Source organism: Xiphophorus couchianus, chromosome 12 (genome assembly GCF_001444195.1).
Source record: "Xiphophorus couchianus chromosome 12, X_couchianus-1.0, whole genome shotgun sequence".
Classification (NCBI taxonomy): Eukaryota; Metazoa; Chordata; class Actinopteri; order Cyprinodontiformes; family Poeciliidae; genus Xiphophorus; species Xiphophorus couchianus.
The window spans coordinates 8,532,512-8,558,088 of record NC_040239.1 but is presented as its reverse complement, the minus strand read 5'-3'; the positions used below and the strand labels follow the sequence as shown (position 1 = coordinate 8,558,088).

Below are 25,577 nucleotides of genomic sequence, written 5' to 3'. Positions count from 1 at the left end.
CGACTGTGATGTACACCGTTAATAAATAGGGAATTGGTAAAAACCATGCCAAAAAGGCTAAAAATACTCCTTAAAAAATTTAAAAAACCAGTTAACCGTACACATTCCGTAAAAACATGAAACACACTCTCAGACAAACTGCAAAATGGACACTCGTTTAAAACCCCGGGACTGATGACCGATAAAAACGAGTTTGTGGCGATAGCGCCGTGCAAAATCCGCCACTGCAGATCACCAGTCCGTTTTTTGATTGGAGGCTTGTATAAAGTCCTCCATTGAGGTTTTTGTCCTCCGAGTCTGTCGCTCCACACGCTGACGGATCTTCTGCAGAGAGTTCTCTTGTGTAGGATCTTGACACAGTATCTGTACAGCACTTTTGCGCCGCTGTTATTTAAGTCCGCTCCTGAGTCCGTAAAGTGCAGCAAGGGACCGCTGTCTTCCTCAACATCTGGGACCAGGGACACATCCGGGAACATGTCATTTGAGTCAGGCAGGCACTCCTTCGTGGCATACAGCTGCAACAGCCTCTTCTCCTCGGCCGTCATCCGCCCCTTTATCAGCTCCAGGAAGCGCTGTGTCAGTCTGGCGGACCGGACCCCAAGCAGCCGGCCGACTTCCTGGATGTTAGTGAAGTCCGGTCCAGCCACCTCCACCAGCCGCCGCACGGTCACCGTCCCGGACCTGGACAGCACCTCAGCAAGGCCCGGCACGGTGCTATCCCGGACATCCATTTTTGCTCCACAGACCAACGGTTCCTCTAAAAGCCAATGCAGAGAATTATGCGGTTTTGATCTGTGCAGTTTAAAAAAAGCACACGATTTAAAAACACTCTGATAAAACTGAGGCAACCCTTTTAACTTTAAAAGACTAAAATCAGTTAAAAACAGAGCAGCATCCAACCCCAGAGAATTCACACGTCTGAGGATGCAGCTGGCCACATCTTTCCATACAGGAGATCTTGTAAGAAACTTTTGCAGGAACTGTAAACGCACGGTAGCTGTTCTGCTAGCCAGGTGGACAAGGCCCTGGCCCCCCTCCTCTCTCGGTAAAAATAAAACGGACTGTGGCACCCAGTGTCGACCGTTCCAAAAAAAATCAACCATCTCTGACTGAATTTTTACCAGTAAGCCAGACGGTGGGTCTAAAACAGCAAGCTTGTGCCACAGCTGCGAAGCGACAAGGTTGTTTAACACCAACACTCTGCCCCGGTAGGACATTTGTGGGTGAAGCCACTTCCATTTTGACAGTTTATGTTTTATTTTTTGCTCAATGTCATCCCAGTTCTTGTTCACAATATGTGTACTGCCTAAAAACACACCAAGATATTTAAAACCGTCCTTCTTCCATAAAAGACCCTGAGGGAGAACTGGGAGCCCTGCAGACCACTCGCCGACGGCCAGGGCTGCACTCTTTTCCCAGTTCACCCTCGCAGCGGACAGAGTAAAAAACTTTTCAGTGATCTTGGTTAAAACAGTGACATCTTGCTGATCTTTCACAAAAACAACAACATCGTCAGCGTAGGCAGATAAAACCATATTGTCCTTAAAACCAGGTAAAACCAGACCATAAACACTCGAGCGTATTTTCCGGAGGAGGGGTTCCAGGGAGAGTGCGTAGAGCATCCCCGAGAGCGCGCAGCCCTGTCGAACGCCTCTACACACCCTAAAAGGAGCACACAGGCTACCGTTGATCTTCAGCACACTCTCAATGCCACTGTACAGAACCTGGATCTTGGCGATAAGACCCTCGCCGAACCCGAACCTCCTCATGGTTTCCCAGAGGAAGCCGTGTTCGACGCGGTCGAATGCCTTTTCTTGATCTAGTGAAATCAAGCCAATTTGCAAACCTAATGAACCGGAGACCTCCAAAACATCCCGAATTAGGTAGATGTTATCTACCATGGACCTGCTGGGGACGCAATATGTCTGATCCCGGTGGATGACCTGCTCCATAGCCTTCCCCAGCCTCGTGGCCAGGGCCTTGGAGAGGATCTTATAGTCGGTGCAGAGGAGGGACACAGGGCGCCAGTTCTGTATCTCCTGCAAGTTCCCCTTCTTGGGCAGCAGGGTGATGACCGCCCTTCGGCAGGACAAGGGGAGTGAACCAGTGTGCAGACACTCGTTGTAGACGTCAAGCAAATCTTGGGCCAGAAGATCCCAGTAGGCCTTGTAAAACTCAACAGTGAGCCCGTCAATGCCTGGGGACTTCTGGCTCTGCATGCTGAGGAGGGCTGTGTGGAGTTCTTGAAGCCCCAGGGGGCGCTCCAGGTCAGTGTTGGTCTCCTCGGAGACCTGAGGCAGTTCACTGCAGAACTCCTCGAACAGTTCCTCGTTTTCCTCATGTTCACTCTGGAACAGAGAACTGTAAAACTCCACAGCCCTCCTCCTGATCTGCACTGGTTCACTCAGTTGCTGCCCTGTGTCCGACAGCAAAGAGTGGATCTGCTTCCTCTGCCCGTGCTTCCTCTCCAAGCTGAAGAAAAAGCCAGAGGGAGCATCCATCTCTGTGATGTTCTGGATCCGGGACCTGACCAATGCGCCTTGGACTTTATTCTCCAGCAGGTTTGCTAAAACTAGCCTTTTAGATTTGAGAGCTTCAATGTGCTCTCGATTTCCTGTGGATTCACTAAGTTGTTCTAATTCCACGATGTTCATCTCCAGATCCCTGATAGATCCGGTAATGTCACGGGTGACATTAAGGGTGTGCTGCTGACTCAGCAGTTTTATCTGAACTTTGCCATGGTCCCACCACTGTCTCAGACAAGTAAAATCAGCCTTTCTCTGTCTAAAACCAGTCCAAAAATAACCTAAAATCTCCTTAAAACCCTGATCATAAATTAAAGCTGAGTTAAAATGCCAGTAAGCGCTTCTAGGTAAAATGTTTCTAATAAAAACACCACCTAAAAGCAACGAGTGATCGGTAAAAGCCACCGGTAAAATCTGGCATGTTTTAAACACATTAAAATGGTGTTTAAAACAATAAAAACGATCAAGTCGAGCTAAAGAGATACGGTTTTCCTTAATGTGGGACCATGTGTACTGCCTGGAGCCTGCATGCATCCTCCTCCATACGTCCACCAGGCCGTGAGACGAGACCAGCTGACGCAGAGCATGTTGGGCCGCTGGATGCGGCTCTGCATGGTTACGATCTAAAAACTCGTTTTCTGTACAATTAAAATCCCCGCCTATAAAAACATAATCCTCAGACCCACAATCGCCCAACCTTTCCCCAATTTGTTCAAAAAAACGCTTTTTCTCTGCATTGGTGGTCGGAGCATAAATATTAATAAAAACCAGACTAAAAATATCAAACTTTGCTTTAACTAAAAGACACCTCCCTTGAACGACATGCTCTACTTCTGTGGAGTTCGGGGTGAAAGCCTTAGAGAACAGGAAGCCCACCCCTGCACTCTGGGAGGTGCCGTGGCTTAAAATGACCTCCCCCCTCCACTCTCTGCCCCAGTCCGTCTCAATTAAATGATCACTATGAGTTTCCTGTAAATAAATAACATCTATTTTCTTTTGGTTCAGTGTTTGGTAAATCAAAGCCCGCTTCTCAGCCTCCCTCGCCCCGTTAAGATTCAGAGTTGCAATTTTAAAAGAATCCATATTGGGTAAGAAGCTAAAACCAACACACAAAAAGACTATAAAAAAAAATAATAATAAAAATACTAAAAAATCACTGTGCATCATTTTTACTCAAAAAAATGTTCTCGCTTTTGACATTGCTTTCTTTAATCTAAATATTTCTGTCTTTTCAAAACCCGATACCTCATTGTTCCTAATGTGATGTCTCGCAGAGGAGTAAAAGATTCTCAGATCTGGAAAATAACTTTCTATCTTTACTCCTTTCAGCCCTTTAGTTTGTTTTAAAAATGTTCTGTAAGACTCGACAGGGTATCTTGGTTCTTTACTACCTGTTTGAGTCATTGACGCCTCGCTGGTGTCAGAGAACCAGCTCTCAGCGTCGCTGCTGTCCGACACCTCCCTCCTCTCTCCAGCCAGCTTGCTTACCTGCCTGCTGGCCTGTACAGCAGCCACCACATTCCTCCTTTTGCTTCGCCTCTTTACCGGGGCAGAAGCCTCCACTTCCATCACCTCCTCTGTCTCTCCCTCCAATCCAGTTCCCAAAACCGACTCTACACTGTTCCTCCTTTCATTCTGTCCTCCTACCTCCACTTCACCTATCCCACCCTGATCCCCACACACTAAATGCTCCTCACTATCCTTCACCTCCTCCTGTCCTTCCTGCACACCAACATTCTCTCCCTCCACACTTTCACCCTCACCACCATGCACCCCATCACTACACACCACCGTGCACCTCTCCGTTCCCACACACACACTCATCCCACTGTCCACCACTGACACCTCAACAATACCCTCTGCTGGTTCTACTGTAGCGGGTTCCTCCGCCGCCACCGCGGGTTCCCCCGCCGCAGCCGCGGGTTCCCCCGCAGCAGCCGCGGGTTCCCCCGCCGCACTAACCTCACGAGGTGAGGCCCCCTCCTGCTCAGCAGCAGCGGGCTGCTGCTTGGACACATTTTTATAATGTGTCCCTCTTGTCCACAACCAAAACACTTCATGTTGGAAGAAGTGGCAAACAACATGTAATCAAAATCATCTATTTTAACATGAAACCTCAGATTCAGTTTTTCGTCCCGACGGTTCAATAACATAAACAGTTGTCTTCTGTGCGATACAACGTGTTTCAGTAAAGGTGACTTACAGCCAGATAAAACTTTCCTTATCGGCGACACCACTTTACCGTGTCGTGACAACTCTTTTATCAGAAACTCATCGCTAATAAAAGGAGGAACGTTTGATAACATTACCTTAGTTGCAGGTAAAGTTAAAGGCGAAACATGTAAAAAACAGCCGTTGACAGACACGCCCGCTTCCACCAAACGCTGAGCCTGCTCAACTTTCTCCACAAACAGTACCACCGCTCCATTCATTCGTGCTGCCGACCTAATTGCCCCGTGCCCAATCACCTCATCCACAGCCAAACAAACTTCCTCCACGCTGCACGGAGAACCAGCACCCACCTTGACGCCGTTCTTCCGTGTCAGCGTGGAGAAAGACCCACCACCGACAACCACCATAGCGTCCTCAGACGCCGGCCTAACGGCCACACCCGAACCCACAAAAACCCCTTAAAACGTGATGAAACTAACACGAAAATACAAAATAAACAAGTAACACAAACACCCAGTGAAAAACAGTAAGAAAAAACAAAGATAGAAAAGATTCAATCACTCGCACACTCGCTCTTCTTCCGCTCTTCCTCAAACACCCTCCTCTCACACGAAGAAGAAGAAGAAGAAGATTTTTTTTTTTTTTTTTGATTTTTAACAAAACATTTATTGAACAATATGTTAACAATAAAAACAATACATGATCAGGTCAAAGGACACTAAAAAACACAATAAATATTTACAATAGCAGCTTATTATAGTTTAGGTCTCCCTGATCGGAAATGGTGCACAATACATTATGAAGAAGAAGAAGAAGAAGAAGAAGAAGAAGAGCGTCAAACCACATTCCTCTCCAGTGAACAGTTCAATAAATTAAGCCATAAAGTCTTCAGTTCCATATTTCATTAATCCCAAAGATAAATCTGATATTGTAGTTATTTACATAAGTTTCCTCAAAGAGACAAAGAAGAGATAAAAAGGTGTAGCCTGGAAGAATCCCTTAATAGCTTTCTTTTTTTCTTTACAACGAATCTAAATGTGTCCCTCATCATTTTATAAAGTATTCTTCTTTGATATTCATTTCTAGACGTTTTCATTCAAGATGACATGAGTGTTTCTATAAACTGGATATTATTTAACCTTTAGTATCATGTGCACTTTTAGGGAGGAAATAAGTAAATATTTAATTTTCAGTCGTACCAGAAATATTTGGTATGGTAGCTACTAAACATGATTTAGTAGCTACCATACCTGTTAAAATAATTGATTTATTTTAACAGAATAAAAACTTGAATAAATGTTTTATTATCAGCAGGTGGCGACGTAGAACGTTCCGTCCTACATCATCAACCACAGAAGAAGATTGTCTCCATTACAGCTAACAAGCTAGCAGCTTAGTTAACATTTTGCCCCTTTGTGAGTTTTTAAAATGCTTTTACAGTCCGTGAGGCCGTTGTTGCTTCGATGCAGAGTATTACCGCTGCCTTGTACACGGACTTACTATGCTGACAGAGTCGCTCGGCTCGGCTCCCAACCTGATAAACATTCCTCTGAATATCAGGTAGGTTAGCCTGTTGCTAAAGCCTTTTAGCTTAACTGGAGAAATAACGTTATGTTTGAGTAAAACCAGGTGAGGATGAAACTCAGACTGGACACCGTGGTCAGATAGGAATAGTGTTTGCTAACATGCATAACTAGCTTGTAATGTGTAGCAGAGACGGAATGTTTTATGTCAGAAACCCTACAAACTATGTTTAAAAACATCATTGTTACTAAAATAATTGCCCAAATTGAAAAGGACTCGGATTTACATGAATTACATACTTTATATTTAATGTTTCGATGAAAATTAAGCAAAATGTGTTTTATCTGCTGAATTAATCTGTAGACATTGTTGAGGTTTAAATGTGTACACGTATTAATTCTTTAGTTTACAATGACAGTATTTCTTTTATGTTCATATAATATGACATTCAGCTTGTTGTAGAGGTACAACACTGACACTAGATGTCACTAAAAGACACTTTTTTCTTATTAAAGTATTGCTAGAGATGTATCAGTATAACAAGTAATCTCTCATTTTATTCTTGAATCTACTACAGTAGCTTGAACAGTCCAGCCTGTTCTGGACTTACTGAAGGTAACACTATGTCCTTGCTATTTCAGTTTTATTCGGGAAAAAAGTAGAGATGTGTTTACTACTTAAAACAACTCCAAATTCATATTGTGGAATAACATTATTCAATATTTTTATTTTTTAAAAATATGGGTGCTTAGTTGTTAAATATCTTTGATGCTTTGCACTTTCTGGGCAAATTTTCTTTAATAACCAAGTGTGTAAGTAACCTCTCAATCATGACCTCTTATGGCTTCACAATGGCACTGCAAGAGTCCTTACAAAAGCATGGCTCTGAGGTTCTTGCACTGGCTACTTGCTAGTCAAAGAAAGGTTTAAAATCTCAGTAAGGGTTTACAAAACACTTGCAAGTAAAAGCCCGGACTACATCTCTGATCTTCTTTAATTCTAACACCATTAAGACCTTTAAGATTGTCTGAATCAAACCTATTAACTATTCATAGAGTGAGAACAAAACATGCTGAAGCTACCTTCGGTTTTGTGCACCAAAAATCTGAAATGAGCTTCCTGTTCAGTACAGGAATGCTCCCACCCTGAACTTTTTTAAAACAGGGTTAAGATCCTTTTTATTTTCTGATTTGTTGTTGCCTACTATATTCTTGCTTTGTTTTTGTTGTTTTTTTTACTTTCAAATCTTTCTAACCTAAATCTGTTTGGATGTATGTTGCTCTTAACTGCTATGGATAAGCACTTCGAGTTTCCTTTGGCTGAAAATACTATATAAATATGATTGCCTTGCCTTGCATTCACAGGAAAATTATGAGCGAATGAAAGTTTTGGTAGATCAACTGAGGAACCGGACAGAGAAAATCAAGTTGGGTGAGTACCAGGAAGAGCACAGGTGGTGAAAATCAGGCCTTCAGATGTCCTGTGTTTGTGCATGACTTTTGTTTCACACAATGTATTGCAAAGTACAGAGCAAAAAAGTTTGGAATCACTTGCAAATTTCCTTTTTAATGAAAGAAAACAAGAAAACTTTGTGAGCATCTCATTAATTTTATATTTGTTTTGTTGTTTGAAATAAACATTCATTTATTCATATAAAATCAAGGATTGGAGATGACCTTCATCATTTCCATTAAAATGTTGTAAACTGACTAACACTAATCTTTCCCTGACCTGGTCCCTTGCTATATCTTCTATTCAGACTAATTTAATGTACGTTTCCTAGGAAACAAGAACATTTTCATCTGATCCCAAACCTCTTGTGCAGAACTGTGTTTAGTCTTCTACTAAAACTACTTTGAATTTAATAATAACTTCAATTTTGTCTTAGGTACAAAATAATAGCAACATTAATTGACTTTTTAAAATTTTTTAAAATTTGTTTCACTTTTATATTACAATAGAAAGAAACTTCAAAAACCTACAAAGTGTTTATTAATCTGATATGTTGTTATTACTAAAGGTGGAGGAGAAAAAGCAAGAAAACTTCACACATCTCGAGGGAAGCTGTTGCCAAGAGAGCGCATAGATAGACTACTGGATCCAGGGTATTATCATCTGCCTACTAGTTAAATTTAAAATTGTTGGCTCACACGTGATTTGCACAAAGTTAACCATTTCATTTTATTATGTTGGTTTCATTTTCTCATCTACACTTAAAAATCAGCTATGTTCAGTGTTCAGCTTCTGTTTTTGTTTTTGCAGGACTCCTTTTTTGGAATTTTCCCAGTTTGCAGGACATGAGTTGTATGGAAAAGAGGATGTTCCTGCCGGGGGGATGATTACTGGGATAGGACGGGTTTCAGGGTGAGTGCTGAAGCGTTTACGTAGATATTTTTCTTAATAAAAATAATTAACACAATAGTTTTATTGACTGTTTAATGAAATAAGAAAAGCCCCAAGACATTGTGCAGTTTCCAAATGATTAATTTAACCAGCTTTGTTTTTTTCCAAGGGTGGAATGTGTTGTTGTTGCAAATGATGCCACCGTGAAAGGGGGAACATACTACCCAATTACTGTGAAAAAACACCTTCGTGCACAAGAAATTGCTCAGCAGAACCATTTACCATGCATCTATTTGGGTATGTTTTCTTGATTTGGGTCATAGCAATTAAACAATAAAAATTTCTTATACAAAAATGTCAAAAACACTTTTTTTCCACTATTTGGTTAAGAATTGTATATTGTACTCTGAAAATAATTCTGCTGGTGGTGGTGACTAACAAGAGGTGGACATACCTGTGCTGTTTTTCCAAAATTTGATAGATGATCTAAATATTCAGATGTTTATTGTTTGAATTCCCCCTCAGTGGATTCTGGAGGAGCCAATCTTCCCAGACAGGCCGATGTCTTTCCAGACCGCGATCACTTTGGACGTATTTTCTATAACCAGGCCAGGATGTCTTCAGAAGGAATTGCACAGGTGAGGCTTTAAATATTGTATTTGACAAGCTAAAAATTAACAATGTTGAAATCACTCTTCTCTCTTTGTTTACCGTATTTGCATATCCTGTTGGAAACCTATTCATTATGTTGCCATTTATGATAGTTTACAGTCTGCTACAAGTCTATGTATCTGCATCTAGAGCACAGATGGATAAATTGTGACTTTTCTTTTTGTTGTTCTGAAGGAAACATAATTTGTCTTGCAATACAATTTTGAAGTAACATATATGGATGTATGTCTGAAGACCCCTTATGATGAGTTATAACAATGGACTTAGTACTCCCTCACCCAGACGCGGGTCACCTGGGCCCCACTCTGGAGCCAGGCCTGGTGGTGGGGCACATTGGCGAGCGCCTGGTGGCCGGGCTTTTACCCAAGGCTGGCCGGGCTCAGCCCGAAAAGGAGACATGGGTCCCTCTTCCAATGGGCTCACCACATGTGGGAGGGGCCAAAGGGATCGGGTGCAGTGTATGATGGGTGGTGGCCGAGGGAGGGAGCCCTGGCGGTCCGATCCTCGGTTACAGAAGCTGGCTCTTGGGACGTGGAATGTCACCTCTCTGGTGGGGAAGGAGCCTAAGCTAGTGTGTGAGGTTGAGAGGTTCTGGCTAGAAATAGTTGGTCTCACCTCGACGCATGGCTCTGGTTCTGGAACCAGTCTCCTTGAGAGGGGCTGGACATACTTCCACTCTGGAGTTGCCCAGGGTGAGAGACGTCGGGCAGGAGTGGGCATACTTGTTGCCCCCCATCTCGGTGCCTGTATGTTGAGGTTTACCCCGGTGAACGAGAGGGTAGCCTCCCTCCGCCTTTGGGTGGGGGTAACAGCAGTTCAGATTACCCACCCTTCCTGGAGTCCTTGGAGGGAGTACTGGAGAGTGCCCCTCTTGGGGACTCCCTTGTTCTGCTGGGGGACTTCAATGCTCACGTGGGCAATGACAGTGAGACCTGGAAGGGCGTGGTTGGGAGGAACGCCCCCCCGATCTGAACTCAAGCGGTGTTCTGTTGTTGGACTGCTGTGCTCATCATGGACTGTCCATAACGAACACCATGTTTTGGCATAAGGGTGTCCAACATATATGTAATAACAGAGGAACAAACAAGGCAGCATTTTTTTTCCCAAAACAGCAGCACTAAGCTCAGCAATAGCTTTTCAGTTATTGAATTCAGCTCTTTTCACCGAACCCATTAAAGAGAACCATTGAATGTTTGAGTCACCGTTCTGAATGGTCACTCATCAACAGTGTCTACAACCATTTCAGATTTCACTTTTCATTCTGGGAGTTTTGTTTTTCATCCCCTAATAATATTTTCAAGACTCTTTTTCTGTCATGTAAGTTTAAAATATGTGCTCCCAAGATTTTTTTCATGCTCTTAGGAACGATTTTTATAAAGTCTTTTTTTCGATTTGCATAGTAAGGCAGTGATTTTGCTTTCTTTACTGGCTTCTTATAAATATTTTCAAACGAGAAAAATGTGGAGAAAGAAAAGATTAATCACAGTTACACATTATCAGCTTTTTTTCTTTTTTTATATTTTTTGCCTGCTGAAAGTTAAAAAGTGTGTGAAAAATTATGTGCATTTGTCGTTAAACTTTGGAAGACTAAAAGTTTGATGTTGCATCCCCAAAAAAGTTGAGTCAAAGCTGTGAAATCAGAACTTTTTTGGAAGACATTATTTTGGTTTTAGAGTTTAAAACCAAAGCAATGTGTTGTGAATTATTTTTGTGATATATCACATTTTAATAGAGCACTACTAAGTGAAACTTTCATAGAGAGAAATGATGCCATCGATGAAGAGTATCAAAATAATGAGTCAACAATTTTCCAGTGTTTTTGTTTTATTATTGTACTTCAAACAAGCTGGAAGGGATGTTTCTGTATTAGAAATGCTTTGGTGAAGATTTAACTTTCTATTTCTTTTTAGATTGCTGTTGTGATGGGCTCGTGCACGGCTGGAGGAGCATATGTGCCAGCAATGGCAGACGAAAGCATCATTGTGCGAAAGCAAGGAACAATTTTTCTCGGAGGACCTCCTCTGGTTGGAAAATTTTTCATTTCCTTTCCGTTTTGCAAACATGAGATGAACTATGTGAATTGTTGCATCCTCTCATTGCATTACATTTGATTTTGTAATTCCCACACCAGCTGGACAGAATGATTGAGCAGCTTTTGCATTCACAAAACTGGAACTAGCGAGAGTGTGCACACCAGTTTAATTTACTAGAAAAAAAGACTTGTGCAGCAAAAACCTTCTGCATAGCCATGCTGGTTGGCCATTTTTAGTGAAATGTATTGCATGTATTTAGAATAAGATTCCCATAATAACAAATTTATAGATTACACCATTCTCACTGAGATGAGTTGCTTGATACATGCAGTTAATGTGAAATATTTACCATCTCCTAAAAGCAGCTTGTTATGCTCAATTCTGATCTTTTGCTGAAATCAGATATTTTTTGCATGTACATTACATGGAAGTGATACAAATCAGTTTTTTTTTTTTTGGAGGTGAAAAGATTGTGTTTGGGCCGTACAGACAACCATGAAGAAGTCAGATATGGGTTGGATATGAGCAAAAATGATCAATAATCAAAAATAATCTTAGGTAGCCTAAGATCCTATGTGAAAAAAGGAAGTTATCCTGACTGTTGTTATAAAACCAAACATAGTGTATAAGATCATTTCTGGGTGAATTTGTATCAACATCTCATTCCTACAGATTTCTAATTTATCCCTGCATTCTTTTTTTTGTACCAATAAACAGATAATGATGGAGTAAAATATATAATTGTGATGCTGAAGATGATATTTTTTATCACCACCCACATTTCTTACCTTTTTTTTTTACATTTTACTTCACCACATTTCTTGGGCTTTAGCATTTCAGGCACCAGAAATATACATTAGGTGGTCCTATTAAGTGCAGTTAGTCTATTCAATTGGATCAAATGTATTATTAATATACAGAGTGTGACTGCATGACATTTGAAATGAAATATCCTTTAAATTATTGCTTCCAAGAGATCCAGTGTCATTGCTGCTCTGGACTCACCGGTACAAATTGATGCATGTTCCGTACAAAATGTCCCATTTTAGCAGACTGATATGAAATAAGCAACATTGCAAAGGCAGGCAATGGCGAAGGAGAGAAATGTCCAGCAACCAAAAAATTCTGTTATAAATGAATACCATAGGCACATAAGAGGCATCGTCATTGGAGAGTTGTTGAACTGACTTGTAAAGCAAAAATTATAGGAGATAGAGAAGGTTGGGAACACATTTCTTTTTTCCAGAATGTAGAGAATTAGAGGGTATGTTGGAGTTGGAGTTGATAGAACAGTGTAAAGGTATACTCTACTACAGGAGTGGCAAACTCCAGTTCTCAAGGGCTGGTGTCCTGCAACTTTTAGATGTGCCTCCCCTGCACCACACCTGAATAGAATAATTAGGTCATTAGCAAGGCTCTGGAGAACTTATCTACACAAGGAGGAGGTAATTAAGCCATTTCATTCCAGTGTTTTGTACTTGTGGTGTATCTAAAAACTGCAGGACGTCAGCCTTTGAGGACTGGAGTTTGACACCTGTGTTCTACTACATTCATCTAAGTTTATCAAAGACTTTTAAGTGAAACCTTTAAGAAAATGTCCTTTCCTATCTGTGCCTGTGCCCTTAAAGCATCCCGAATATTTTTCAGTCTGATAGTGCGGTGTTGTTTTGCAGTTATGGAAAATGATACTTCATCTGTTAAGACCTGAAGCACGCTGTGAGGAAATTGTTTTTCATTTCTCTCAGTAACTTTAACACCTGCTGTGTTATAGGAGTCATAATGAATGCAGCGTTGTGCAAGTTGCCCATATATTCTGCATCTGTTGGGCATGCCTCTGCAAGCATGACCTTGGTACTGTTTGCTTTTTGAGTTAGAAGACTGAATGGACCAAATAAATGCTGCTAATACGCTCTGGGGTAGTTCAAACCTTTATACCACAACTTCCTACTGGCTTATTCACTTTGTACCTGTCAGTTTGGTTTCCTGGGGAGTGAAGTATTGTCTTTGTAATGAGATAACCATGAGAGTCCTAAAAGTTAGATTTAATCGAATATTATTTGTTGAATGCTTTTTATATTAAACCATTAATTTCCATTAATTGTTATTCTGATTTGCGCTTGATTCAGTTGAATCTTATAAGATGTGACAGATTATTATCCAAAATAACTCTGAGCAACCTCTTGTGAATGGATATTACACATTAGAGTTGCATAACCACGTTTTCTTTGAGACTATTTGTAGATTATGTACAATTACTGTAAGTAATTTTACTTAAATGGACAAGATGGATAAAAGATCCTGTCCCAAAATACTGAAAAAGTATCAAATGATGATGGGAGAGAGGATAACTAGCATCTGTGCAAATTATTCAGAAAAACTCTAAAAGACGATCCAAAGTGTTTTTGATAACTTAAAATCTCTTAATTTATAGAATTAGCATTTTATAAATTGCTAATTTATAAAATTAGCAATTTTATAAATTGCTAATTTATAAAATTAGCAATCCTTCTATTGGCTGCATAGAAGGATGGAATGCATTTCTGTGATTGTTTAATTTTCTGAACACTTCCTTCTTTTATAGGTGAAAGCTGCCACTGGGGAAGAAGTATCTGCAGAAGATCTTGGTGGTGCTGATCTGCACTGCAAGTATGAATGCAGCATTTGCAGTTACATTAGTTAACATTGTTTTAGCCACTGCACATATTCCAGAGATGCAATTTCTAATTTCAGCTTAGTGTTAGTGTTCTGTTCCCTGATTGAAATTATTTGATGGCAAAAACAAATGGGATTGCATGGACGGCGGTATATTTCACCTTCTCTCATCTTCATGATCATTTCTTAACCACTGATTTATATTCTATAATAGCTCCATTGTGATTGATTTGTTTCCAATTTCATAGAAAATCAGGCGTGACAGACCACTACGCTTTAGATGACAACCACGCACTCCATTTAGCTCGGAAGACGGTCCGAAGTCTCAACTACAGGAAGAACATTGAGGTCAATCCAATGATTAGTCTAATTGCTAATTATGGTCACCTAATTGTGCCTGAACTGCCTATTACATCTGTGTCAACTTTGTTTTTTCAGGTTACTGTAGAACCCACCGAAGCCCCCCTTTTTCCCTCAGATGAGCTTTATGGGATAGTTGGAGATAACTTGAAACGCAACTTTGATGTCAGAGAGGTAATTGCCCGGCTACTTGTCAAACCTGATCAAGGGGGGTGAGCTTAATGACTACACTCCAGAAAAGATGATCTTTGATGTGATGATTTATCTTTCATGTGTTTGACTGTGAGATAGGTATTCTTTGTTTTTGAGTTCTTACATGGGAATACATAATGAAGTAAAAATCATTCCAGAGCTCCTCTCCGAATGCTAATTAGATATTACTTGAGTCTGAATAGATTTCAATTTAATTAAAGGGAAGAAATACAATAAATTATAACCACCACACACTAGTATGTATTTAAACTTAAATATTGCTGCACTTAACAATTATTTTAGGAATCAATTATTCTATTCTTTATTCTGACAATTAATATGATGAAAACAACATGGCACATTCTGTAGATTTTTTGTTTACCACTTAAGCCTTTTTATACAATGTTGGAAATACATTTTAAGGTTTTGTTTTTCTTTCTTTGTTGTTTTTTTTTTACAGAACTTGAACTGAGTGAAACTATTTCTTTCACTTGAGGAGTTCTGGGTAGAACATATTTATAGACAAAGAAGATTTTCTTTTTATCTTAACTGCAAAATTTATAAATTTTTGTACAGTTTTGGCTTAATTACTAGTCTGTATTCTGCAGTTAACAATTATTTGATTACTGTATTATTTCAAAAATTGATTAATTACGATTAATCTGATTTCTCATTTCAGCACTAAACCTAAGCTTCATAAAGCCACACAGACATGGCTTTAAAGGCTCAGAGTGAACAGTGTTGAGATGTCATGTGCAGGTTTTCAGTTGATTATGGCTGCTTGGTATCAGTCACGCTGTTTTCCTTCTCTGGCTTCTCCTGAGGCTCCGATACTTGATGTAGACTCAGGAGCAGAAATTATTGTTAACTCAAGCAATGCCACAGCGTCTGTGGTGTAGAGCAGCATTGGCGGTCTGTTTAGATATCGGGAACAACCAGCTGCTCCTTTTTATTTACAGGGCTCTTGTTTTTTTATCAGGAACAGGCAGCCCAACACAGCATGCAGCCAAATCACTTTAATAAAGCAGGTTACATAAAATTTGTGACATTATTGCCCAATGCAGCTCGATTTTCTGCCTCAGGGCCTTGTTTTCTGACATTTTGTTACACACCTCTATGAGCTGACACATTCATTCGTTTGCAGGTTATTGCCAGAATTGTGGACGGCAGTAAATTTGATGAGTTCAAGGCATTTTATGGAGACACACTTGTTACAGGTATACAGGCTGGTATTGTTTTCAATTTCTACAGTACAAATTTTTTTTTCTTTGTTTTGCTGTCAGCCTCACCTTTCAATATCTAATTTGTGCCTTTTGTAGGCTTCTCAAGAATCTTTGGATACCCTGTTGGAATTATTGGCAACAATGGAGTCCTGTTTTCAGAGTCTGCAAAAAAGGTACTTGTCCTTTGGAACTAAAAAATAATATGAGTGTCACCTTGAAGAAAGAGCAATATAACATTTATGCACCCTGAAAATGTCAAGGTCTTAAAGCACAATCCTGAAGTGGTTCAGGCTGACCTCAGAGATTCGCTGCTCACAAAGAATGCTTGTATGTTTCGCTTGCATTGCAGAAGCTTTGGCATTCATAAGTGCTTTGCATTGACCCTTCACTGTCGAGCTGCAGAGTTTCTCTCATAAAGTAACCTTTTAAATTCCACTCGTCTTCCAATAAGTCCTCTAAAAAGGCTATTATAATAGCATTAGAGTTTGAAACCACAGGACAATCATAATTGTCATTTTGTATGATTCAGTTAACTTGCAAGCCAATTTGCTTTGAGCAGAGCTGAACTTCACGGCAGGATTAAAAAAAGATGAGTCAAATCTGTTATAATACTCCAATGTGGTTTTTTTTCAAACAGGTTTTAAATTAGATTACAGGCTTAACTTGGGGAAAAAAGAGATTTTCTTGATTCTATTTCTTTCTGTCGGGTCTCCTCGAGACAGGCTGTCTCATCGGAGTAATTACTGTCAAAAAAGGGCCGACAGTGGTTCGTGTGGAGAAGGCATGCTTGGAGAGCATATTCAACAAAAATCAATACATCACCTGGTTTTCAAGATTCATTTATGAGACACACTGCCATTGCTTTAAACAGGCCTGGGCTTCAATTATACAAGGTGTTGGGTGATTGAAAAGCATATCTGTCAGGTATTTGTGCAAAGAAAGAGAAGTAATACCGATAGAAAGATGATCTTTGGCAAAGACTTACCACATAACTACTTCTAATTGTCTGCTTTTTATTCCTTTTTACAAGTTGTTTGCAATTTTTATTGCAAAGAAATCTCCCTTACAAAAATAAGTTCTTAAAACATTACCCCAAATAAAGCATTAGTGTTTAAAATAATGACAGCACAGCCTTATATTTTGTTTGGCTCTTAAGAAGCTTCTAGTTCTTCTGTGTTTTGCATTAGCCTTTAATTCTTAATTTGAACCGACCAAATACTAGTAAATTCTCCTCCAAAATACTTCCTTACTAGTGCAACTTTTTTCAGTTTGAACTATTTATATGTCAAATATAGAAGAATATGAACTTAAAAGTGATGCTAGTAGCTCAGTTTTCAGGGATGATTTCAAGAAAACTACTAAGTAAAGACAAGATGCACCGCCTTTGTGTCCATCTGTCTGTCTGGTTTATCCATCCCTCAATTAATCCACCTATTTATTCATCTCTCCATCCCTTCATTCATTATCTATATGTCCATCTATATGTAATAATTTTTAAAAAATGATAAGTAGGGGGAGAGAACAGACTTTTCAGTCTGGAAATGTCTGAAATTGTGACTAGAAAGATGTATCTTTAAACCTTAGTAAAGGGGTTGTGATGCAGACTGGTCAGTTTTAGAAGGGCTATTGTTCAGATAATACCTGAAAATATTTTTTTTGTGTGCCCATCCATCCTTGGACTTTATTTATTGTTTGAGATGTACAGTTATATTTGAAGCAGCATCTTATTTGAAACCTATGTACTTATTTGTCCCTTGAGATGCCAAGACTTTTATCTTAATGTAATGAAGATACATTGCTGAGATTTTACCTCTTGGCAGCTCTACTGTTAGTAATAACTAAAAAATTGATTTCCATTCAGGGAACCCATTTCATCGAATTATGCTGCCAAAGACACATTCCTCTGATCTTCCTTCAAAACATAACAGGTTGGTGCAAATTTTTCCTCCTCTTTTGGAATATTGTGCTGTTTTGCAGTGATAAACCATTCTTCTTTTTTTTTATCTTTGTCCTAAGGGTTCATGGTGGGAAGAGAGTATGAAGCCGGAGGTATTGCCAAAGATGGAGCAAAGATGGTCACTGCTGTTGCCTGTGCCAAGGTGCCAAAGATAACAGTTATCATTGGAGGCTCCTACGGTGCAGGCAATTACGGCATGTGTGGAAGAGCGTACAGGTATAAAGTAGTCTCTTGCTGTTGGGTTGGGTGATTTGATACAGTAGCAAAAAATCTAAAAAAAATTTCCCTTTCTTGTACTGGTTTCATATTCACAATGCCTCATTTACATATAAGTGGAAATGTTCCTTTCTTATGAACAAAGACCTTCTTCACTTAAAGGCCAAAGACATTTTCAGTCAACTACGTTTTCGCCACAGTTATGGTTTGCTTTATTATTTTCTGTATTTGACAAGACCTTCAGGTTTTGCTATTTATTTATTTTTTTGTTAATGTTGCACCTAGCTGTTAATTATTTCATCTTAGAAAACCATCAAGAAAAAAGTAAGATAACTGGAGATTATAGTAATATAATTTCATATCTGCTAAGTAGATTTTCTACAAATCATAAGTTTATCAGCAATCATTGACATTCTACATACACAGTGGACTTTATGTAACATTTTTAGTATCATAAAGATCCATTGTTTTTGAAGTGTTGACCTTCATGTACAATTCTTGGACGATTGAGATTTAAAAAAGAAAAAATTATAATCAATACAAAGATTAATGAAGACCAGAAACAAAAAGGTAATGCAAAAATAATTTATTTTTTAATAAACTCAATAATAGATCAAAACTAAATTTTGAAAACAATACATTGTCATCTACAAAGAAAAGTTTTATGAATCAGAAACCAAAATCAAACCAAATCAAATTTTATAAATCTATTAAAATGAAATATACAAACTAAAAAAACTTGTTCCTTGCTACCAAGAGGACCACAAACATCACATGAAGAAAATGAACCATGCAACTCTTCCAACTAAATCTGACAGGTCTCACACTGCTAAATGTTCATGGATGCACTTCCAGTTTTTTGCTCTGCCCAAGCATCTTCAGCTAACAAAATACAGCCACAAACAAACCAACATCAACCTGGGCTTGGTGGAGAGAAGTTGGCGTTAAGCATGGTTTTACAAATATTTTACTACAAAGGCAAAACAACAGCATGAATGAACTGCTGACATGTCTCAGCATGATGTACCTTCTTACATTTCTCTGCTATCACTTTCTAAAGATCACTGAAGCTGAGAATAATTCATTATGACTCCTCTTCACTCAGTAATATTGTCCACTGCCAAGACTGTTGTTATTTCAGTGTAATTGTACAATATGTTGAAATTTCAATTAACTAATGAATGCAAGTCAGTGCAGGAGGATTTGATTTGACACCAGCTGATTTCTGATGTCAAGTTGGTAGGATGAGAACAACATACTCTAAATTTGAGTAAACAGGCTGTTTTTGTTGTTACATACTTATTTTCAGAAACTCCTTTGCACCATTGTTCCACCTTATCAGCTCAGAAAATATGTTTCCATTAAGCCGCCAGTGTTTCCCATTTGGTACTTCACACCGACTAGAGGCAGCTCAGTGCAGCATGGGTTGGTGCCTCCTCACAGCAGTCTGTTTTCATGGAAATTAACTCCGACACAACTCTAGAACTCAAGATTTTTGGTTTTGAAAATGTAGTGGCACTGTAAAACACTCGTCTAATGCCTCACAGTAGCAACGTAAAAAATTTAACAAGGGAGCAACCACTCTAGCTGTAATTACTGTGGCAGCCAGCAGCTGTTTCCAGCTTCTGAATGACAGAACAGACTAAAACCGGTCAGCCTAACATGTCCTTAAAGACATTTTCTTTTAATCTGAAATTGTTATGACATTTTTATAATTTTTTACTGCAACATAATGTTGGATTTGGGATGCTGAATTCACAACTCCAGTTCTTTTTTTAGGAATTAAAAAAACAACTTCTTGAGAATTAAATACTATTTTAATTTAAAATCCAGAAAATACACTTAATGCAATGTTTTAATTAAGACAAAACATTTAAAATATCAGCTGTTTGTTAAACTTGTATTTCATGCAATAAGAACTCCATCTAGATCTAGGATAAACTATTTTTTTGTGCTTTTAATCAGGTGTTAACATGTTTCACATATTTGTAAATAAACTATTTTCAATTTTTGTTAGGTGATGACTTGGGGTGTTATTTTACTAAAAAGACTCCAATTAAATTGATAATTGTTTGTTTTTCCTCACAGCCCCCGATTCCTCTACATGTGGCCCAATTCAAGAATCTCTGTAATGGGAGGCGAGCAGGCGGCGACGGTCCTGGCCACCATCACTAAAGATCAGAGGACGCGTGAAGGAAAGGAGGTAAAACCTTGTCATAAATCTGCCCTTCTCTACGCAGCCATAAATTGCCTGTGGTTGATTTGCTGCCAAAAGAATAAACATTATGAAAGGCACATTTCTTCCAGTGACAGTAAATCACAGCAGAATAAAATTATATCAGCGTTAAGTGAAACTGTGATGCCTTATCCAGAACAGTGCAGACATTAAGTGGCTGTAATTAAATTATCTCAGGTTTGCTGTTATAGGTGCATTAACAGTGCATTAATTGCTTCACAATGACACAGCTGTGCAGTGGAAACTGGCAATTTAATGATGTGTAAGCCATCTGAACGGAAAAAAGATAGCACACTAAACTGTTGAGTGTATTTTGTGAAGTTCTTTTATAGCTCTGACTCTTAGTTGAACCTGGGTGAAGAAAAAATGAATGTCAGAAGTTTTGTTGAAACTGACTAAACTCACTAAAGTATTCATATACTTTGAAGTTATCTGCATTTTGTCACGTTACAAGAAACTTCGATAAGAAAGAAGAGAAGAAACATCTGCAGTCATGATTCAAAAAATAAATGCATTAAAAAAAAGGTATTTCTATGTGTTTGCAGTGTCTTTAAAGTAAGTGAATGTCTGTAACATTCACAGATATTTAATAAAAAAGCAAGAGAGATTTGTCCCAATGGAGCATAATTTCTTTAAAGTCTGTCAGGTATCCACAGGGTTTATGGTTGTTTTTATTAGTGCCTCTTAATACAAATGGTGTAAATTTGCAGCTAAACTTCACCAAAATGATGTAGTTTAGACTATTTTAAAAGGATATTACAAAGTTAATGTTATATACAAATGTAATCAGATTGAAATTGTTGGCCCTTTTATATCACAAAACCCTATCCAAAACTACTAGCTCCATACTTGAACCTTTTTCTGGAATAAATGGATTTTCTGACAAAAATTTCAAGTGATTTTCCACAGAAACGTCAGTGCATATGTGATTACTTAACCACAAATAAGAAGGGGCCACTATAGAAAGGTATAAATGCATGGGCAATTTTTTAAAAGTGTTAAACCATGAATCATTTTCCTTCTAATTAGCAGCAGTGCAGTACTCTGTGTTTATATATATATATCACTCAAAATCCCCGTGATAAAACTCAAGGACTCTGAATAATGTTGCAAAGCACTCTACTAGTCCAAATGTTTCACTGCCATCTGAATAACAGCCTGAAAAGTGTTCTAGATATATTTAGAGTTTTTATAAAACATATTTCTTCCCGTAGTTATTAATTAGTGTCAAATTAAATGGTGTCAATGCCAATTTCTTTTATTGTTTAATGGTGTTAATTCATAATTATCAGCACACATTGAAGGTTATGAAATTCACCTTTGATGGAAATCTCAAATTGCTGAAGACTGGGAATTAGGGCTGAAACGATTACTCGTATGATTCGAGTACCTTGATTATTAAAATTCCTCGAGGAAATTTATGTTTTATTATTTAGCGCGCCATGTTCTGGCCGGGACATTATTTGCGTTACGCGTAGCTCTGACTTCCGCCTCTGAGTTTTTGACGAATGTTAAGTGTTAGCGGCATAACGTACAGTTTTCAAGTTCGACCCGTGGGGGTTCAAGTTTGGGTTTTCATCGTTTTTGGGAGACCAATAAGCATCCTTAAAATGACTGGCGCGATGCCAGGAGTACGACAGCCTTTCTCCTCCGGGAGCTGCTGGTTCAAAGCAAATGGTGGGAAGAGCGCTGCGGGAGTATTAATACAGGCAAGCAGTTAGACTGAACACGGTAGGCGGCTGAGTAGTTGATGGTTACAGTGTAAGTGCAACTTTACGGACCAACCGCACAATAAATTTCATATCATCCCAGTGTCAACAAACAGGTGGCGGAAATAATTGTGGCGGTACATGACTGGTAGATGAATTCCTGACTCATCTACCAGTGAGGGTGACGAACGAAGGTGCAATAAATATCCCATATTGTTTCCCCATTTACAACAGCCCTACTGGGAATTTATAAGGTGATGGTGCAGCAGAACACCAAATATGTGGAAGATTTTTTATTATGTTTTACAAAGTTTAGCTTTAAGTCTAGTTGAATGTTTTGCTAGAAAGTTTGTCAGATCCACAGCTTGCCCCTCTCATCCTTGAAGCTAAACTAAAAGCAGTGGGAAGCTGTTGCGTATACTCAGTGTTTTTCATTATTTTATTTTTTTTTCTCTAGAAGAATTGGCTCAGTATTTCCAAGCGGACAAGACCATCGTTCATGACAAATGAAAGGCTGTGTGCTTTCAGCTTTACATTTCATCTTCACCTTCAATAATTCAGACCAACCTTTGAAATGCCTCCAGCCGGGGCCTTCATTGCCCTGTTCTGTTCTCACAATTTATTCACAGTTCACAGCTGAACAAGAGGCTGCCATGAAGGAACCAATTGTCCGTCGGTTTGAAGAGGAAGGCAGTCCATATTACTCCAGTGCCAGGTGAGATTTGGTCAGGGCACATCACATTTATAAGGCAGGAGTGTACTGAAAAAGAACCATGTACTCCACTATGTCTCCATTTATTTCTTTTTGTTTGGAAATTGAAGTATTCAAATAATGTTGGCGAGACAGGTGTTGTTGAAGCTATGATGATATTCGACAGAACTGCCTTGCTTTTCTTTCTTTATTTTTAAATGTTTTCAGTACTTGGAATTCTGTTTTATCCTGGACCCAAGCAAGACAGTCTGTTAATACATGAGAAGTGATGCAAGGATTTGTTTTATTTCCATTAAGGCTCCTGTTGCTTTTTTTCCAATTACTTTTTATTTAGTCCTGTGGGTATTGATCAGTGTGCATGTGAGACTGGAGCTTATCAAAAGAAGTTTTGTTATTTGAATCAATACATATGTTATGAAATGGGCAGATTTAATATAACTTTTGAACATGTCTGTTCTTTAAATGTTTTTTTTAGGAAGGTGAACAAGCCTTGTATTTTACGCTCTTTGTTTCAATCTGATGCTGTCTGATGCTAACAAAGCCCCAGTAAAAAAAAACAACAACACACAAATCAGTTTGCAGTAAGCACTATGTTGAGATCAATAGGATTAAGAACATTTGGTTCAGACTGATTGGTTGGTATTGGCTCAGCCCAGGGGTGGGCAACTCCAGGCCTCGAGGGCCGGTCTCCTGCAAGCTTTAGATGCATCTCTACTTCAACACACCTGAGTCAAATAATGAGGTCATTAGCAGGACTCTGGAGAACCTGACTGCACTTAGGAGGTGATTCAGCTGTTGGATTCAAATATGTTGGACCAGGGAGACATCTAAGAGTTGCAGGACACCGGCCCTCGAGGACCAGGATTGCCCACCCCTGGCTCAGCCTGAGGGAAAGCCTGGACTTTGTTGTTCTGTAAGATCCAAGTTTTGGCTATGAATAACTATAATTGCTTAGGGCAACTATCTTTAAAACTAGTAATTTTGATCAAAAGTAATAGGTGGGGGGACCACTCAATTTTTGAGAAAATTATTTTGAGGAATTAATATGGTAATGAGTTTGACTGAATTAGAAAATCAGTAACCCCTCTGCATGTATGACAGGGGTGCCCAAAGTCGGTCCTCGAGGGCCGGCATCCTGCATTTTTTAGTTTTCTCCCTGGTTTAACGCACCTGGATCAATGATGGCTCGTTAGAAGGCCTAAGAAGAACACTAACATGCTGAAAAGGTTGGTGGTACTACCAGGGAGAGAACTAAAACGTGCAGGATCCCGGCCCTCGAGGACCGACTTTGGACACCCCTGATGTATGAGAAATGGCCAACAATGTAAGATTCTTTATTTTTACAGATTGTGGGATGATGGGATCATTGATCCTGCAGACACTCGTCTGGTTCTGGGACTGAGCCTCAGCGCAGCGCTAAATGCACCAATAAAGAAGACCCACTTTGGAGTGTTCCGGATGTAACTTTCATGTAGTTTATGCTGTAAATAGACATCTCTTTGTAGCATAGATTGTAAAGTGTGGAAAACAGATTTCAAGAGGGATCAGACTTTGGAGGAATTGAGGATGTAAGTAGTTCTCATTGTGGATCATTTCCACAATGAAGTTGTGCCTTAAGTGTTACTATTCCACTGTACAAACAACTCTTCTTTGAAACATTTTTCTTGGTTGAATTATGTTTTTATCACATACTTTAAATGAACATTAAAGAGCTGAAAACGTAAAGTTTTAATTGTTTTGACCTCTTAATAGTGCAATGAGACATTTCCTCATTAGGGGGCACTATTTAGCCAAAAATAATACACTATACCTTGTTTAGTGAGACCCAAAGGGTTTTTTTTTTTTTCTGGCTTTCTGAACTCCTTATTCAATGCTTTTGATTGAGCAAAAGAGGAAATGAGGGTAAAGTCATCAAGATATATATGTACGTATATGGTATCATATATTGTGGTGCAGTTTATGTAATTATTAAATACTGCCTTTTTACATTTAGTTAGGTATTTATTATTTTACTGAGCAGTTTCACTCCCATGTAAACCAGTTCACCCTCACTCTCAGTTTTGCATCAGGGATTTGGTGCATCATTGGATTTACATGTTTGCATGGATTCAGCTGGTTAAAGTGCTTAACCAGAAGCCCTTCACGCTTTCTGTGAATGACGGTAGTTGATGTACTATGGCTGTGGAGAGGTTCACCTTGGAGAGAGAAAGTAGAAATAACTGAGGGCATCATGTGGGCATGAGTTTGTCTGTGTGTTGCCCACACCTCCCACTAGACCTTCATCTTCCTGCTCCAAATGTCACCGTAGGAGGCATTCCAAATTTCACATCATGGTTTCTCAAATTGTGGATGTTCAGCAGATACAGACAGAGCAGATATTTCAGAAAAGTCTTCAGCATCACAAAAGAACCGGACTGGAGCTGTGAGAAACATTGATTTGCTATAGGAAATTATAGCAATTCTGATTCCGTACTATCTTTGTTGGAAATAGTTTCTGCCCCTGTCTGCAAAACGATCATTTAATGCGCATCTACCAGGTCTCTAACAGAGCAGAGTTTGGCTTTCAGTCAGTTCAGAATAATCTGGCAAGCTTTCGATCTGCTTCAGAGTGCTCTGCCTCCAAGGTTCACAGCCTTTCTTTGCTTATATTGGATTAAAAAGCAGTCAAGACAAATGGCCAGACACGTAGACGAGCACACTGAATAACAGTGATGTGTTAGATGGTTTATCTAAGAGAAAATAAAATGTCTTTGGGCAATTGAACAAAGATGAAACTAGTGAAAGAGATGAAAGTCAAGTGAGGCTCATCGAAGGCAACAGCGCAGCTGTGAGTGGCATCTCAATACATTAGACTGTCATCAAAAAGACGAGTTATATCACTATGTCAAATCAAAAAGGGAAACTATTCATTATTCCTGGGGTGATATAAACTATTTGATCGTCTCGATGATGATGGCTAAGTCTGTTTCTCTTAAAATTAGAATATTACATAAGACCACATTTTATTATATAACCCACACAATCATGGATAACACTACTTGCTTAATAGTT

The 25,577-nt window shown here is 39.1% G+C and overlaps 1 protein-coding gene across 1 annotated transcript; it reads left to right on the top strand.

Annotated features, from left to right (window-relative positions):
* Positions 1-6,039: 6,039 nt before the first annotated feature.
* mccc2 (methylcrotonyl-CoA carboxylase subunit 2) lies at positions 6,040-24,251 on the top strand. Its single transcript, XM_028034426.1, has 17 exons — positions 6,040-6,257; positions 7,586-7,652; positions 8,242-8,326; positions 8,484-8,585; positions 8,734-8,861; positions 9,090-9,202; positions 11,147-11,260; positions 13,851-13,915; positions 14,170-14,269; positions 14,360-14,455; positions 15,618-15,690; positions 15,793-15,869; positions 17,558-17,624; positions 17,713-17,869; positions 19,958-20,072; positions 22,444-22,529; positions 23,873-24,251. The coding sequence occupies exons 1-17, from the start codon at positions 6,126-6,128 to the stop codon at positions 23,988-23,990; spliced, it is 1,695 nt and encodes a 564-aa protein (XP_027890227.1). The 5' UTR covers positions 6,040-6,125; the 3' UTR covers positions 23,991-24,251.
* Positions 24,252-25,577: the final 1,326 nt, after the last annotated feature.